Here is a 17300-nt window from a genome sequence, read left to right on the forward strand (position 1 = left end):
CAATGACTTTTTAGGATTTGTCAGTACTGGGCTAGATTCCTCTGCTTATTTTGATAAATTCCCTTTTCATCCTTTCCATGGGGCAAGGAATGGGGAAGAGAAACTGCACAGTATTCCCCGCTGTGTATTGAGGTACCTTACTAGTTGCAGCCGGTGATAGCACAGCGGGTAGGGCGTTCGCCTTACACGCAGCCAACATGGCCAACCTGAGTTCAATTCCTCCACCCCTCTCGGAGAGCCCGGCAAGCTACCGAGAGTATTCGATATGCCAGACACAGTAACAACAAAGTCTCCAATGGAGACGTTACTGGGCCCGCTCGAGCAAATCGACGATCAACGGGAGGGCCTTTACCTTTACCTTTTACTAGTTGCATTATGCTCACACTGATCATTTGTTTATTTTCATTTGTTTTTGATTTGGGGGCCACACCTGACTGTGTTCAGGGCTTACTCCTGGATCTTTGCTCAGGGATCACTCGTAATGTGCTTCAGGAGACACATTGGGGTAGAAGTCCCATCAGCTGCATGCAAGTCAAACACCTTGCCCTCTGGACTGGGTCTCCAGTCCTATCACCTTGATCATTTAGTTGAGGTGCTGTTGGGAACATTGCTTTATATATATATATATATATATACATATACATATGTATATATATATATTTTCTTTCCAGCAAGTGTGTAACTTTTTGCATTCAGCTTTATTGATATAATGGCAAATTTCAAATTTTATATACGTATAGTATATAAATATTCTTTGCTGTTCATTTACATTGTTAAATGATGGCCACAACAATGCCCAAAAGGGGGGAGGGAGGAAGGGAAGGAGAGAGAGGGAGAGAGAGAGAGATTCAGTCAGTGGCAGGAGTGATAGTATAGTTCATCATTGTGTGGTGAACTCCACTGAATCCCTGGCACCACATGATACCCTACGCATCACTGATGTATCCCGGGAGGTCCCTGAGCACTATTGGGTAACTTTTGATGCACTGCAGGGCCTGAGCAGCACCACATTCTTTTTTTTTTCTCCAATTTTTGTTTTTAGCAGGTACGGCGTTTGCCTTGCATGCGGCTGACCCGGGTTTGATTCCTCTGTCCCTCTCGGAGAGCTCCCGCCCACACAGCAGAGCTGGGCAAGCATCTCGTGGCATATTTGGTATGCCAAAAACAGTAATAAGAAGTCTCACAATGGAGACGTTACTGGTGCCCAACTGAAAAATCTATGAACAATGGGAGGATAGTGCAATAGTGCTACAAGGTTGTTCATAATAATTTATTGCATTCAATATACTAACACCAAACCCACCATCATTATACCTTACCACCACCATTGTTTTGAATTTTCCCACTGTTACCCAAGCCTGCCCAAAGGTAGATCCTATATAATTTATTTTGTATTGCTCGTTAAGAGTAATTCATTAAAAATTATCTGAAAAGGTTTCCTTTAAGGAAAGTGTATGAAGATTGTTGTATCTCACCTTGAAGCCATTAAGCCCTTGTATAAGCGATTACTAACATGTTGTTACAGGTTGAAACTTGTGTGCATATACATATATATATATATTTTAAACTGAAATTTGTTGTCTTCTACTTTATACCTCATCAAATGTGGTGTGGAATTCTTGGTATATCAATGGTATTAGAGGATGTCATCATGTGTGCATTAGATGTTGCTCCAGGAATTCTAAAAATTTAAATAGGGTGATACAACTGGAGTTAAGTGCATCTCTGCAGCTTGTTGCTCTCTTCTGAGATTTATTTGTGAGTTTCTGGATCATGACCCTTAATGAGCTTATATGGCACCCAGAGGTAGTTCGGGGGCATGACTGCCAGGCCCCTGAAGAACAGGGGGTTGGGGAAAGGTGGCCCATTCCTGACTCCGTATGAGCTTGGAGATTTCAGTCACAAAACCTGCACACCTGGGTTTTTCAGTGGGTTCTTTCTCATGTGTGGGGGCCTTGTCTTGAGCCTGTGGGGATCAGCTGTGGGCATGGTGGTGATTGGATTCTGGAGGTTTATGGCTGCTGGGCTTTTTGGGAGTGGGTGTTGGGTTCGCCAACCTCCCTCCAGAGCACAACATTCTTAGGTCTTAGCATTCAACCATAGGCCCAGTTGGTCAAGAATGACTGGGAAAAGCCCTTAGATACCAGGACACTGCTTGGGAGCTTCCCACACCCATAAAAATGGCATTAAAAGATTTTTTTCCTGTTATATAGCTTCCCTTAATATAATTTCCAATAATTTATCTACCACGTTAAGTGAGGATTTACTGTAACTTTTTTGTTTTGTTTTGTTTGGGGGCCATACCCAGAGGTGCTCAGGGATTACTCCTGGCTCTGGCACTCAGAAATTAGTCCTGGGGGTGCTTGGGCAGACCATATGGGATGCTGGGGAACAAACCCATGTCAGCTGTTTATAATATACAGTGATTGCCTGCTGTACTATCTCTCGGGCCCTACTGTAGCTATAAAAAAATCTATAGACACTATTTTGTAACGTAAAACTTCAGAATTTATTCATCAAAACTCAAATTTTGCACCCTTAACCAACAGTTACCCTTCCCACATCCCAGTCCCTGACAACCACCATGCTACTCATAACTCCTGTTAGGTGTTTTTCAGAATTTTACAGATAAGTGAGATCATTTAGTATTTTTTCTTTCTCTGTGTGCCATACTATACTTGACATAATTCCTTTCCATGTTCATTCATGTTTTAATGTATGGTATGATGTCCTTTCTTTTACTGTTTTCTGATTTTGAAGCAGTATTTAATTTTTAGGGCAGTGTAGGTTCCCATCATAAGGGGAAGGTACAGAGACTCCCCATATATGCCCTGCCATGCATGCAGAGCATGCCCTATGGACCCTCAGCAGAATGGTTCATTTATTAGAACTGATGAGCCTTTATTGGCACATCACAATCACCCAAAGGGATTGCAAGTTATATTGGTGTTATACGTTCCATGGATTTGAACATATGACAAGAGGGATGTGTATCCATCATTGTCATCATTGTGATATATATCCATCAAGGGCCAAACCAGTATAAAAGTATTTACTCTGCCTTAAAATTCTCTTGTCCCTAACCTACTCATCTTCCCTGGTCCCCTTTCCCCTACTTCTTAGTAACCACTGATCTTTTGTACTATCTCCATAATTTTGTCTTTTCTAGAATATTATAAAGTGGATATCATACAGTATATTGCCTTTTCAGATTGTCTTCTTCATTTAGTAATAGGCATTTAAAGTTACCTATGTATTTTTAATATGATAATTTATTTTTAGCACAAACAATATTCCATTTTCAGAATATATACATATATGTATATATATATATATCATCTACTGAAGAACATCCTCATTGCTTCCAATTTTTGGCAATTACAAATAAAGCTGCCATGTGTGCAGGTTTTTGTGTGTGGACACAACATCTCTGTGTAAATACCTAGGAGCATCATTGCTGGATTCTATGGTAATAGTACGGTTAGCTAAAGAAATCATTTTAATTTTAGTGGGAAGCACACTAGCTGTGCCCAGGGCTTACTCCTGGCTCTGCGCTAAGGGATCACTCCTGGCTGGGCTGGAGAAACCATATGGGATTCTGGAAATGAAACTCAGGTAGGTCACATGCAAGGCGAGCACCCTACATGCTGTACTATTGCTCCTGCCCCTTTGTAAAAATTCCAAATTCTCTCCCATAGTGCTTGCACCATCTTGTGTTTCCACCAGCAATAAATGAGATTCCTGTTGTTCCTGTTGCCAGAATTTGGCGGTGTCACTGTACCAGAATATAAGCATCCTAATAGGTGTGATTCTCTTCTTTTGTAAAGCTGAATAATGCTATGCATATCAATTTTCCTTATTCATTCATCCAATGAGATTTTGTTTTTGTCTTTTAGCCATGCCTGGCAGTGCTCAGGGTTCACTCCTCGTTCTGAGCTAAGGGATCACTCTTGATGGTGCTTGGTGACCATACAGAGAACCCGGGTTGGCTGTGTGCAAGGCAAGTGCCCTACCCTCTCTCTGTACTATGGCTCTGGCCCCCATTAATGAGACTGTCTTAAATTTAATCTTTTCAGAAATTTAATTGCTAGATCATCTGGTAGTTGTATTTTCCCACTGAAGCATTTGGTATTCCTTAAAAGAAAAAAATCCCAGAGTTTTCCCTCATGTGTGTTTTTGTGTTGTTTCTTCACAATTGGTCACAATTGACTGGGCTGGAGCGATAGCACAGTGGTAGGGCGTTTGCCTTGCACGCAGTCAACATGGCCGACCTGAGTTCGATTCCTCCGCCCCTCTCGGAGAGCCCGGCAAGCTACCGAGAGTATCTCTCCTGCACCGCAGAGCCTGGCAAGCTCCCCATGATGTATTCGATATGCCAAACACAGTAACAACAAAGTCTCCAATGGAGACGTTACTGGGCCCACTCGAGCAAATTGATGAACAACGGGAGGGCCTTTACTTACTTACTTTACTTCACAATTTGTGATGCCAGTCTGAAGTTACCAGTAAAATGGTGCCAAGCTGACAGAAAAAAACAGGTTGGCCTGACATTTTTGCACATCAAATCTGAGGCTAATCGTGCCACACTTGTTTGGCTTACACCAATTTTATTAGTTCTGGAATAATCAATGATTGCAAACTCACTAATGTAACCATGTCTCATCATCAAAGTAAAAACCGAACAATGACTTTGAAACATAGTCTTATAAGGACTTGGTATTTGCCTTTTTTTGGCATTGTTGATGCTGTGGAGAATGTTATCTGGGATATTAATGTATATCGTTGTGGTCTCACAGAAAGTCAATAGAAAGATGGTGGGGAGATGAATGAATGGAATAATTAATTTTAATGTTTTTAGAATTTTAATATTGTTTTCCATAATTGTTCAACCAAGGAAAGTGTCCAACTTTTTAAGGGGCAACCCTCATTGGTGTGTGTGTGTGTGTGTGTGTGTGTGTGTGTGTGGTCATTCTTGCGGTTCCTCAATCTGGTTATGTGGGTGTGGCACTTCATTGCAGACTCCCTTGTGTAGAACTTGGTGGCCATAAGAGTTACACCTGGTGGTGCTGAGCAGAGGGCAACCACTGCCATGTAAATTAGCTCCCTCATCCTCGTTACTTTATTTTTTGGATTTGGGTAGGGGTCACATCTCGTTGAACTCAGGCTATTGCTGGTTTTGCGTTCAGGTGTTATGCTTGGGAGATTTTATGTGGTGCTGGGGACTCAAACCAGGTGAGGCTCCCATAACTGCATGCAAGGTCAGCACCTCACCTCCTGCACTCTCTCTTTAGCACTACTTTATTTTTTAACTCAAGAGTTTAAAGAGTTTTAAACATTTAGTTTCCAATGTTCGAGGCTAGTTTTAAACTAATGAAACTAACTTTTTGTTAAAATTTCAGATTTTATTGTAAAATGGTATTGATTTTTTGAGATTAAAGCTACTTTGGGACTTAATTTATTCACCACTTCTGTTTCAAGTACGCTTGAAAAGAATCTATTATCTCTAGGGCTTCATTTTTATGATGTAGAATGAACCAAAAATATATAACTCCTTTGATATTTGATTGTTAACTCAAGGGCCAAACTGAAATAGAAAAATACCACATTTATTCTTTTTGACTCTTTCCTTTGCAAATTCAGACTACGTGTATCTTGAAACAAACATAGTGGGGAGAGAGAAAAAAAGAAAATATCTGTCATTCCTAAAAATGGTTTTGTTGCTGCTGGGTGACAAATGCTTAATCCTCTTTAGGGGACCAAATTTAGCCTACAGAGAAAGAATGGAGGAGTAATAATTATTCTGAGCTATGTTTGTTCCTTTAGGGCCTCCTGGCCTTAGATGTTTATCTAAGTGAGGCTGAAACTCTGGTATGCTGCTCAGAGTGTCTTTCTAGATAGTCCAGGGTGTGGCCATGGCCCTACAACTGGTTGACTGATGACAATTAGCTAGTCAGGTTTCAAAAGTCATCTTCCATCTAAGGGAATCCATTCACTTAGGAGGCAGCATGGATGCTCTTCTGCATTTGCTACAGGAAGAAGGAGTTGATGATCTAAAACAGTTTTTTCTCAACCGCTCCCTGTCAGCTCCCAGGATATTACAGGGTAATATTAAAGAATAGCTGTAAATCACATATATCGGACCACAGGATGCGTTTAAGGGGGACAACCTATAGGTCATGGGATTGGTGCACAAAAAGGAAACAAATTCAGAAAGGAGTAATGGTTGGGAAAAGGTTTATCTAAACTAAAAAGATCCACCTGGGCTGGATAGCACAGCAGATAGGACACTTGCCTTGCATGCAGCTGACCTGGGTCCAATCCCCATCACCCTTACATGGTCCTCAAGTCCCTACACAGGAGTGATCTCTAAGTGCATAACCAGACCTTGAGCACCACCTATCCATCTATAGGTATAAACATGAAATATTCACCAGGAAAGGATAACCTGGAGGAAAAGAGGAAGAAGAAATGCTGGAAGAGAGTTTCTGGAACTCAAAATTATCAAAAGTAGGAATAAGTACCATATTAATAATAATTCAGCTGTCAATAATTTAGTCTGTAAATAGCAGACACTTCATTAGATAGGGCCATCTGGTATACTGGAAACAAATCAGAGGGATCTCATATAATTAGTCTTTCTATGTATTTTCTATGGGAATTTGCCTAAGACACTTGACAACTCTGACCCATTCTCCCTACATATTTAAAACTTCAATAATTGTAATATTTGCCATAATAAAACGACATACCAGTTACACATACCTAAAGATTCTGTAAAGGAAGATTTGGAATTGTTTCCTGTTGCTTTGTTTACAAAGAGTGTGTGAAAACAGAAATAATGATAGTTGAGAAAAAGTTCCTCTGTAATTGCCAATTTCTAATAGGTATGTGAATTTCTGTATCATTTGATGAATCAATGAGCATATATTTTTAATTGTGTCTCATTTTACAAAAGAATTTGATGAAGCTTTATTTTACTTAATGATATCTCTCTATGTTTGGCTCACGCATTTTTCTTGCCTTCCATATTAAACATTTGGTGAACTCAGTAGATTGTTCCTGGTATCTGCCCCTCCCTCTTTAGCATGTCTTTCTGTGCTTCAGAAGTTTGGAGCTTTTCAAACTACATGCCCAAACACCTTTGCTGCTAATGTTCTGCATTTGAATTAGGTTTCACCAATTCATCAAAGAAAGACTTGCAGGTGCTGTTTAGCTGATGCTGTTAGAGATAGCCTTGGAAATCTTGATTTTTCTGTAGCAGTGTTCCAAATCCAGTCACTTGCTTTGTCAGTGTTGGGAGGATGTTGGAACTATGAAGTGGCATTTTTGGGACTTTATCTTCCGACTGTGGTCATTAATCAGCTTGGCAGTGTTATTTTCCAAGTCATCCTTGAATTCCCAGTCTTTCTTTAACTTTTCCAATGATTAGTAGCTGAATGCAGCAACCAAATCCTGATTAGCTTGTAAATTTTTGTTGAGGAGGTCCCTGTGGTAAAAAGATATCCTTGTATTTTATCTTTATCCTTTATATTTTATCCTTATATTTTAATGAAGAGAAACAAGAACTGAAATAACAAGTTTAGTAGCATGCTAGAAAAGTGACTGTAACTACGGAAAAGGATTGGGAAGTGCAGTTGTGTATTGTAATTTTAGCACTGTAGCACTGTCCTCCCCTTGTTCATTGATTTGCTCGAGTGGGCACCAATACGTCTCACAACAAATTATGAGACTTCTTATTACTGTTTTTGGCGTATTGAATATGTCATGGGTAGCTTGCCAGGCTTTGCCGTGTGGGCGATATACTATATTATAATTTTAAATATAGCAAAATTGATAGGTGACTTTTGAAACCTGAGGTGACTTTTGAAACCTGAATATCTGCTAAGTTATTTGTGTAAAATATCTACTAAGTGATTGGTGGAAGTTGCTGTGTTAAACGGCAATCATCCAATTATTTCTTTGCTAAGACAACTCCATAATTGAAGTTACCGGCTTCCATTTCCAGGGAATTACATTGTTTACCCACAGAAAAGATGGCGGAAAAGGCTTCAGCGAGACACATGGCCCCTAATGAAGATGGCACAAGCACGACTTCCGGTGCTTGCCCTTAGTAAACATGGCGGCAACACTTCCTGTAGCGGGCTTTCGCCTTCAACAAAGATGGTGCTTCTAGTACAAATTCTCTAACAGTCTAGGTTCCGGTTTCAATTTTTTTTTTTAAAGATACTTGATTGCAGACGTAAGTAACAGGAAATCAGATACCCTGTATCCATCCTTTCTGGAAGGCCCGGTGCTCTGGAGACTCTCACCTGGGCGGTGCCTCCCTCCTCCCACCCCCTAATTTGCTCTGGGCTTTCCGGAGCGGGGTGGGATGGGGGTGACGGAAGGGGTTGCGGGGGATCGCCCTTTTCCCGGTGTGCTTTTAGAAAGATTCCCAGCACTCGTTTTCTTGGGTCTGGATGCCCCGAAAACCGCTAGCAGTTCTCCCGCTCAGTAAGAGGCAGAAAGTTGCACTAGGGCGCAGGCAGTGCAAAGCGTGCACCCTCCTCGCCCACCGCCTCTGGCTAGGGCTCAGGTGGGCTGGCTTGGAATTTGGGTAGGGGCCTGGGGTTTCCAGCGACCCGGGCACCTCCCCTTTCTCACCATTTGTGCACTGTCTGGGACATAACACGCATCCCTGTCTCTTGGCAGCTGAACAGAACGGGTGTGGGGACTTAGTTCAAGAAGGAGGAAAAAGTCCCAATAAATGTCCATGCATGTGTGGTCACAGCTGTGGAGATGGTGATTCTGAATTCTTAAGGGAAAGAGATAGAATCTGATTTAGTGCAAACTAAACGCCTCTAAATGTTACTCTTGAAGGTGAAGGTGCATAGGGCTTTGCTGTCAGGGAAAAAGATCCTTATGGGAAGGGTGTTTGGGTTTCTGGACCCTATCCCCTACCTAGGTTTTGCAAAGACCCATGGCCCAGAGCCACGAACAAGCACATTGACAGTTTCTGTGTTGGTGGAACACCTCGGCTCAACACTATGGTTAAAATAAAACCGCTATTTCTTCTCCAGTATGTGCAAATGAAATATTGCCTGGGATCTACACAGAAAAGTTGCTTTTCAAGCTGGTTATCTTGACTCTCTCTTTGGAGAATAAGGAACTGAGCTAATCCCAATGAGGGCAGAAAATATGGTTCCTATTCAGTGTTGTTTGTTACAAAAAAGGGCAACATTAAATATATTTGACTTGTATTAACAGCCAGGCATTAACCCTATGGGTCGGCCTTCTGCAGAGGTCCAAAGATGTTGCTGGCCTGTCAGACTTTCAATGGTGGGCCACTGTCTTTGGGAGTTCATTCACTTTCTGTGATCCAAGCCACTTTTTCCCCCCCCTCTTCCCAGGGAGAAATGGAGGCTAGAGACAAGCAAGTGCTCCGTTCTTTGCGCCTGGAACTGGGCACAGAGGTCCTGGTGGAAGGATTGGTTCTTCAGTATTTGTACCAGGAAGGGGTCTTAACAGAAAGCCATCTTCAAGAAATCAGAGCTCAAGCCACAGGCTTTGGGAAAACAATGCTGCTGCTGGATATCCTACCCTCCAGAGGCCCTAAAGCCTTTGACACGTTCCTAGATTCCCTGCAGGATTTTCCCTGGGTCCGGGAGAAGCTGGAGAAGGCAAGAGCAGAAACCACAGTTGAGCTGTCTGCAGGTAGGCGGGCAGGATGGGTATTGCTTCATACTTGCTCCAAAATTCTCTTGGAATTTGACATTGGACTTTTAGGCTTGGAAGTGGGTTAGACATTTCGAGAGAAGGCATTTAGCACTGGGAATACAGGATGTTTGGATGGAATTAAGAAGATCAGGGAAGAACTGTTGAGAGGGTGAGGAGGGAGCTCAGAGACAGGCTTTAGAACTGCTTTCAGGGAACTTTCAGGGAATTTGGCAAGTCATTTGGGAGGCATGTTCTCATCTGAGAGCCAGTCACATCACTGCCCTTCGCATCGGAAACCTTTTGGAAAGTGCAGATGAGAAAACAGGCAATATTTAGGTCTGCTGAGAGTGATTCGTGGGGTGCCGGAGAGTGGGCTGGGAAGATCAGGTTCCTGAAGGAGGAGGTGGCCTCTAGGAAGGCCTGGTCTACACCTGTTCCCTTCTTGTCTCTCATGGCAGAAGGGGATGATGTGGAAGACTGGCTTAGATTAAAAAGATAATAATTTTTAAAAAATTTAACTTATTTTATTTATTTATTTTTACTTTCTAATTTGGCTTCATTCAGACAGCCAGCACATTAAAATTTGCAAGGACTATAGTTTGAAGTTAGGGCCATAGTTTGAGGAGAGTTTTATTGTGAATTTAGGTAATGTTAGAGACAGTGTGAAAATAAAATAGTCCTGGTGGGATTAGCCTGACTTGCAGCAGGAAGGATACAAGCTCTTGATCATTCCATCACTTCAATTTTTTATAAAGATTGAGGAACAGGGAACTGAGCTGGCAACAAAAACACAACAAAGAAGAAGAAGGATCATTGAGAGTTGATTTTCAGACTTTTAGCAGAGTTAGAAAAAGTAGTGTTCTCAGATTTTTTTTTATAGTGATGTAAAACTACTCTCATGGTCTTTGGGAATAACTGCTTATAAAGCAGAATTTAGTACTGCTGCTTTATAAATACCAACATATTTGGTTGCAAACTAAATCAAATAATAAGATACCATTTTGTTTTTGGTTTGTTTGCTTTGGAGCCATACCTGGTGGTGCTCAAGAATTACTCCTTACTCACAGGACCATATGGGGTGCCGGGGCTTATACCTGGGTTGGCTGCATGCCAGGCAAGACCTTGGGCTATCACTCTGGCCTCAAATAAAAGAACACTTTCATTATTTTTGTCCCATGGACTTTATCATTTTAATGCTTTTTCATACTACATTTGTTAAGTAATTGTGATTATCTTAGTTTTATTAATGGCATCTGTCAGAATATCTGATCAGCATGAAAGAACCAGTTAATTTAAGAGGACCTGAAAAGACTCCAATGGAAAGCAAAACTACCTTCACTTTCTAGTCTGGCCAAATTGCAGTATGTTTTAGACTTTTTTAAAAAGTATTGAAAATAACTTGTCTCTGAAAAGGATCTTAGGAACAGTCAGCTTGGATTGCCCTTACAAAATTAAATACTCTAGGTGTTTGAATGTAACTAAAGTATCACAAACATTTCTATCACTTTATTGAAAGCAGAATATATAACAGAATTGGGAATTGTTGAAAGAAATATTAGGGCATTCGATTTCTTCTGGTATTTGATTTAGAGGTTCCTCTTGGTTGACCAAACTTATTTGGAAACAAAACAGGCTGACAGATAGTATGTGACAACCAAAAGATTTAATTTTATAGCCACTTTGGGTGATATAAATAGTACATCCTTTCCTGCATATTAATCAGAGAACAAAAAAAACATTAATTTTTTTTTTTTTTACCTGTAGCATAGCACTGTCCTCCCATTGTTCATCAATTTGCTAGAGCGGGCACCAGTTACATTGTGAGACTTATTGTTACTGTTTTTGGCATATCAAATACACCATGGGGAGCTTGCCAGGCTCTGCCATGAGGGTGGGATACTCTCGGTAGCTTGCCGGGCTCCTCGAGAAGGACCGAGGAATCCAACCCGGGTTGGCCGCATGCAAGGCAAATGCCCTACCCACTGTGCTATCACTCCAGCCCAGTCCTAGGATTACAGCATTCAATTCTATTTTCTGTCTTCTTATATCACATCATGTGCAAAACTCACAGTCAGTGAGTTAATGACACACCTTTAAAAATTTTTTGGGAAAAGAAAAAAAAACACCGTGAGGGAAAACATATTTTTATGGTCAGGAGCTTGGGGGATACTGAGTGACTAAAGTGCTTGCTTTGCAGGGGCCAGAGAGAAAGTACAGTGGGGAGGGTGCTGGCTCTGCACACGGTCCACCTGAGTTAGATCCCAGTATCCCAGGAATAATCCCTAAGTGCAGAGCCAGGAGTAATCCCTGAGCATCAATCACTGGGTGTAAAAGTTTCAGAGAAGCTTAAGGAAAAAATAGTGTATTTTAAAGTAATAAAATAATGGCACTGGAGAGCTAGGATAGCAGGTAGGGTGCTTGTCTTGCATGCAGCTGACCCGGGTTCAGTACCTTACATGGTCTCTCGAGTCCCATCAGGAGTGATTCCAAGTGCAGAACCAGGAATACTGCTTCCCCTCCAAATAAAATTAAAAACCAAATAAGTAATGAAGTAGTTTATGGTCAGGTAACATTCTGTTCATTATTGGACTGGATGTACCACAGTGGACCCAACAGGTTACTTTGATTATAAACTCACCTCTAAAATAGTTTTTATGAACTATTGAGTAGTTTAAGTAAAATGCAGAATATAAATTAGTTATAGAAAATAATAACAGTGAAAACCTGTTTCCTCTGCTTGGTTAAGAAATAAATTTACCACTGCCTTTGAAGAGATTTGGGCCGCTTCTCCTGTTCAAACTCTTGACCCTGGCCCCCTACTCACCTATAACTTATGAATTTGGAGTTCATTATTCCCTTCTTCACTGTGTAAGTTTCATTCTAATAAAAAATCACATTCTCTTAAAAGCCACATTTTATAGAGAATCCATCATGCCATTAGTTTTGGTTGTATATTACATATTTATGTGTGTGTGGGAAAGGGATAAGAAAAGTGGTATTTTTTAAAGGAATTATTAATTAACTACTTATTCGAGATTTAAAATTTTAAGTTTAATTAATTTGATAGTTGTATTTTAATACAAAAATAATATTGGGACTTAATATGGGAAGCCATAGTGTGTGTGTCTGTGTGCAAAACCTGGAAAGGGTATCAGATTTTGGTTCGTTTAAATTTTCATAAAAGCATTTTTGAAATTTAGAGATTAGATTACAGGAAAATGTGGTATTTATATATATGTGTATATCTGCAGTAATCTTTTCTGACTCATTTTCCTTATTATTAATGAATTCAAATTGGATTTTTTTTTTTGTGGTCCTCTTAGAAGTTCTTGAGAACAAATAAAGAGAATCAGTCTTTTGCTTAAGAGATCATTTCTTCTCCAAGAATGAGCTGATTTTATGTCACGTAAAAGGTTTCCTTGAGTGCTGGAGATGTAACATAATAGTAAATGCATGCCTTGCCTGCATGAGACCCGGGTTGGGTCCCCAGCACCACAAAAAAATTAAATTTTCTTGTTTTGGTCTTCTCAGAGAATCTTGGTTTCATTGTTTATGTGTTTGATTTGTGTTTTTCACTTGTAAAATTTGACCTACCACAAAGCTCTTTAGTTAGTGCTGAATCCTAGTTAGCTGCCGTCTATTAGAATTCTGGATGCATTTTTTTAAAACCACTTTTTTTGAGGTATTGGGGTTTACAATACTATTAGTAATAATAATACTTTTCGTGCATTCATCATTCCAGTACCACATCTATCACCAAAGTGCCTGCTTCCCTACACCAAGTCCCCTTTCCCTAACTCGAGGTTCTCTCTCAGCCCTCCCCATGTAAGATCACTTCTATTAGACAAAATCTTCAGTTCTGATGACTCTGATAATTTTTTGTTCTTTTATTATTTTTCTTTATATTCCACATATAAGAGAGGGTTTTTTTTGTTAATTGTGAAGGTGGTGACACCTACAGACATATAGATGAATAAAGATAAACTGAAATTCCACAAAATTGTAAATCAATAAGTTGATAAAATTTTTCTCAAAAGCTTTTTTACAGTATATATATTTAAAAATTAATAGTATGAATGAAAATTTTGTGCTAACACATTTAACATTTTATGTGAAATAGATTAATTGTACAAATACACAATTTAGTAAGAGTGAGGAGAATTAATAAAATTTTAGAGCTGGAGAGAGAGTCTAGTAAGTAAGGTACTTTCCTTGCATGCTACTGACCTGGGTTTCGTGCCTGGCACCTATAGTTTCCCTTCTCATGCCCTCCACCGTCCCACCAGGAGTGATCCCTGAGCACTGAGCCAGTAGTCAGCCCTGAGCACAGCCTGGTATGGCCTAAAAACCAAAAGAAATAAAAAAGGAAAAATTTAAAAGGACCTCTTATTGTCTAGTTCTCACTCTCGGAGAACCTAGCAGGCTACTGAGAGTATCCTGCCCGCACACAGAGTCTGGCAAGCTCCCTGTGGTGTATTCGATATGCCAAAACCCAGTAACAATGATGGGTTTCATTCCTTTGACCCTGAAAGAGCCTCCAGTGTGGCACTTGCTAAAAATCTCAGGGCTAAGATGAATGGAGACATTACTGGTGCCCTGCTCGAGGAAATCAATGAATAACAGGATGACAATGATACAGTGATAAAGGATAAAGGGAAAAATCTGTTTTGTTTTGTTTTTTTTTCTTTTTGGGTCACACCAGGTGATACTTGGGGGTTATTCCTGGGTCTGCATTCAGGAATTACTCCTCACTATGCATGGAGGGACCATCTGGGATGCAGAGGATCGAACCTGGGTTGGCCACATGCAAGGCAAATGCCCTACCTTTTATACTATCACTATGACCCCTAAGGAGAAAATTTGAATAGGCCTATAAAAATCCAGAAGTGTGTTTAATAATAAAAAGGGAATATTTACTTTATACTAGAATATATCATAGACAATATGTAAGTATCTATATTAATTAATAAAAGATTGTAATAAAAATGTCTATGATTATAAAAGTATCACCAGAAAAGATACTGAACGTTCAGTATCAACAAAAAATTATTTCTTTATTAAAGGAGTCTAAAATCCCTGAGCAAGCTAGAAGTTATTAGGCCTTTACTAATCTAGTAGTGAGCAACCACATGAACGATGAGTGAGTACCGTACCCAATGATAAAGTGCTGAGAAGTTTGTGTTGTGTTATAAGGAAGCTCCTTTAATGATTTTTGCAAAACTGGTTTCAAGGGTAAGAGTTCCCTAAACTGTGTTCTGTTTCTTAGGCTCTGGGTGTTTCTTTAAATCTGATAATCTAGCTGGATAGAGAATTTGTGGTGAAGTGTTTGTTTGATTGAGTTTTTGTACTATAACCCACAGTTCTCTTCCGGCTCAAAGAGTTTCTTTTGATCAATTTGCTATCAATCTTATGGGTCTTCCTATATATGTAAGCTCCTTTTAAAAATATCTTGCTGCTTTTGGTATTCTGTCTCTGTTTTTGGCTTTTGTCATTCTGAATATAATGTCTTTGTGTGTGTGTTTTTTTTAAATGTTTTGCAGAGACTCTTTGGATCTCTTAATCTCAGCTCTGGCAAATTCTTATCTATGATTTCTTTAAATCAAGTGATTCTTTAATTCTTAACAAATTTGCCTTCCTATTCTTTAGGGATACTGATGAGTTTTATTCTCACCCCACAGCAAATCCCCAAACATTAAATACATGTACATTTATTTTCAGATATTTTTTCTCCCATCTTTTGTTATTTTCTTGACGTTTCCTGCATCTCATCTTGGAGCTCAGTGATCTTTTCCCCAGGTGCTATTCATTCTGCAGCTCAGACCTTCTATTGAGTTTTTATACATCAACTATACTTTTCATTTCTGTCACTTCTGATTATAGATTTCTCATTTCTGCTCTCATGCTTTCTTGTGCTTTGCTGACTACCTGTATCATTGTTTCTTTGCATTCTTTAAACATCTCCAACATGGTGTCACCAAAATCATTCTTTAGTACTTTTCAGAGTTTGTTGGTACTGGTAGAGCCTTCTTGTGTTATTATTTTCACCCATTGAGCTTGGTGAGCTTCTATGCATTGTTCCTATGTTTGCTGTGCTAAGAGTAAATTTGTAGTTACCCCTCACCCCCAGACCCCTAGAATCTCTGAGGGATTCGGCTGGGTGATGCTCTTTTCTTTCCTTTGCATTTTCATCCAGTGACAGGAAGTATAAGTGTAAGCAGTGTGAAGTCTGATGAGTATATGTGGCCTGGAGATGTGGATGAGGGCGTCTTGTGGATGAGGTTGGTGTAGAGGTCACTGGGACCCAGCTGGATGGGTGGCAAAGCTGCTACCAATTCCAGAAAGTTCTCAGGGGTGTCAGCCAGGAGGTCAATATCACTTGAAAGGGAGAATGAGCAAGTGAGGGTCTGAGATGTTGAGGTGGGCCTTGTGATATCCTGGATTTTTTTTTTTCGGTGGTGGAGGTGGTGGGGGGAGGGACAAAGCCAAGCGGGTTCCGGGACCGAGACCTCCAAGCCTACTCGAATTGGAGTCGAGCATCTTCCACCCAGATCCTCCAAATTCCAGTAGGCGGGGGTCACACCCACCACCTGGCCCCCTGGCGCCGTATAATCCCATCAGCGGCTATAAAATCCAGATCCCGGATTTTAAAATAAAATCCAAATCCAGATCTCAGAGACTATAAAATCCAGATCCCGGAACCGCGCGGCCACATTCGCGGCCCCGCGACATCTTATCAGAACTTTTTTTTTTATGACATCTTATTGTCTCATTACTACTTTGGACAAACTTGCAGGCTATCGAATGTAGCCTGCCCACAGGACAGAGTCTGGCAAACTCCCCGTGGTGTACCAAATATGCCAAATACCAGTAACAATGATGGGTCTCATTCTCCTAAATAGCCTTGAATATAATCTCAGGGCTAGGATGAAAGAGACGTTACTGGGGCCTGCTCGAGGCAATCGACGAATAACAGGAGGTGGTGGGGTGGGCGGGGAAGGGTTAGGTCACACCTAGCAGTGCTCAGGGCTTACTCCTGGCTTTATGCTCAGGGATCATACCTGGAAGGGCTCAGGGGACCATATATTGGTTGTCAAAGATTGAACCTGGGTTGACTGTGTGCCAGGCAAGCACTCTACCTGTTGTATTATCTCCCTGGCCCCTACATGTAATCATTAAGAAAAAAATTGAGCTGTATTTCTCTACTCTTCTATACTACACCTTTAGCAAATCCCCAAACATTAAATATCAACAACTAAACAATCCTTTTTTTGGGTTTTGTTTGGGGATCACACCTGGTGTAATCCCCTCAGGGCTTACCCTCTGTTCTGTTCTCAGTCACTATGGTGGTTCTCAGGGGTACATAATGCAGTGTTAATGATCTAATCCAGGTCAGCTGTGTGCAAGGCAAGTGCCTTAACCCCTCTGTTATTTCTTTGGTGCCCAAATAAACATATATCTTAAATCTTTGATTTTCTCTAAATCTGTCTAGGTTACCAGTATATACATATATATACATACATATACATATGTGCACACATATTTATACACATATATATGTATATATACATATATATGATGTTAGTGATTTTGTACTTTTCTCACTT

At 40.4% G+C, this 17300-nt stretch overlaps 1 protein-coding gene across 3 annotated transcripts in view; it reads left to right on the plus strand.

The window, feature by feature from the left end:
• LOC130027195 (death domain-containing protein CRADD) overlaps window positions 1-17300 on the plus strand; it is a 367439-nt gene that overhangs the window by 122723 nt on the left and 227416 nt on the right. For 2 of the 3 annotated variants that reach the window (XM_056117855.1, XM_056117864.1), the window contains exon 4: window positions 9390-9693. In XM_056117855.1, the coding sequence (XP_055973830.1) occupies window positions 9390-9693 (304 nt within the window). Of the gene's footprint in view, window positions 1-8128; window positions 8240-9389; window positions 9694-17300 lie in introns of those variants that run through there. The other variant, XM_056117870.1, reaches the window with a different exon arrangement.

The sequence above is a fragment of the Sorex fumeus genome, unplaced genomic scaffold (assembly GCF_029834395.1).
Source record: "Sorex fumeus unplaced genomic scaffold, SorFum_2.1 ptg000003l, whole genome shotgun sequence".
In the NCBI taxonomy this organism is placed as follows: domain Eukaryota; kingdom Metazoa; phylum Chordata; class Mammalia; order Eulipotyphla; family Soricidae; genus Sorex; species Sorex fumeus.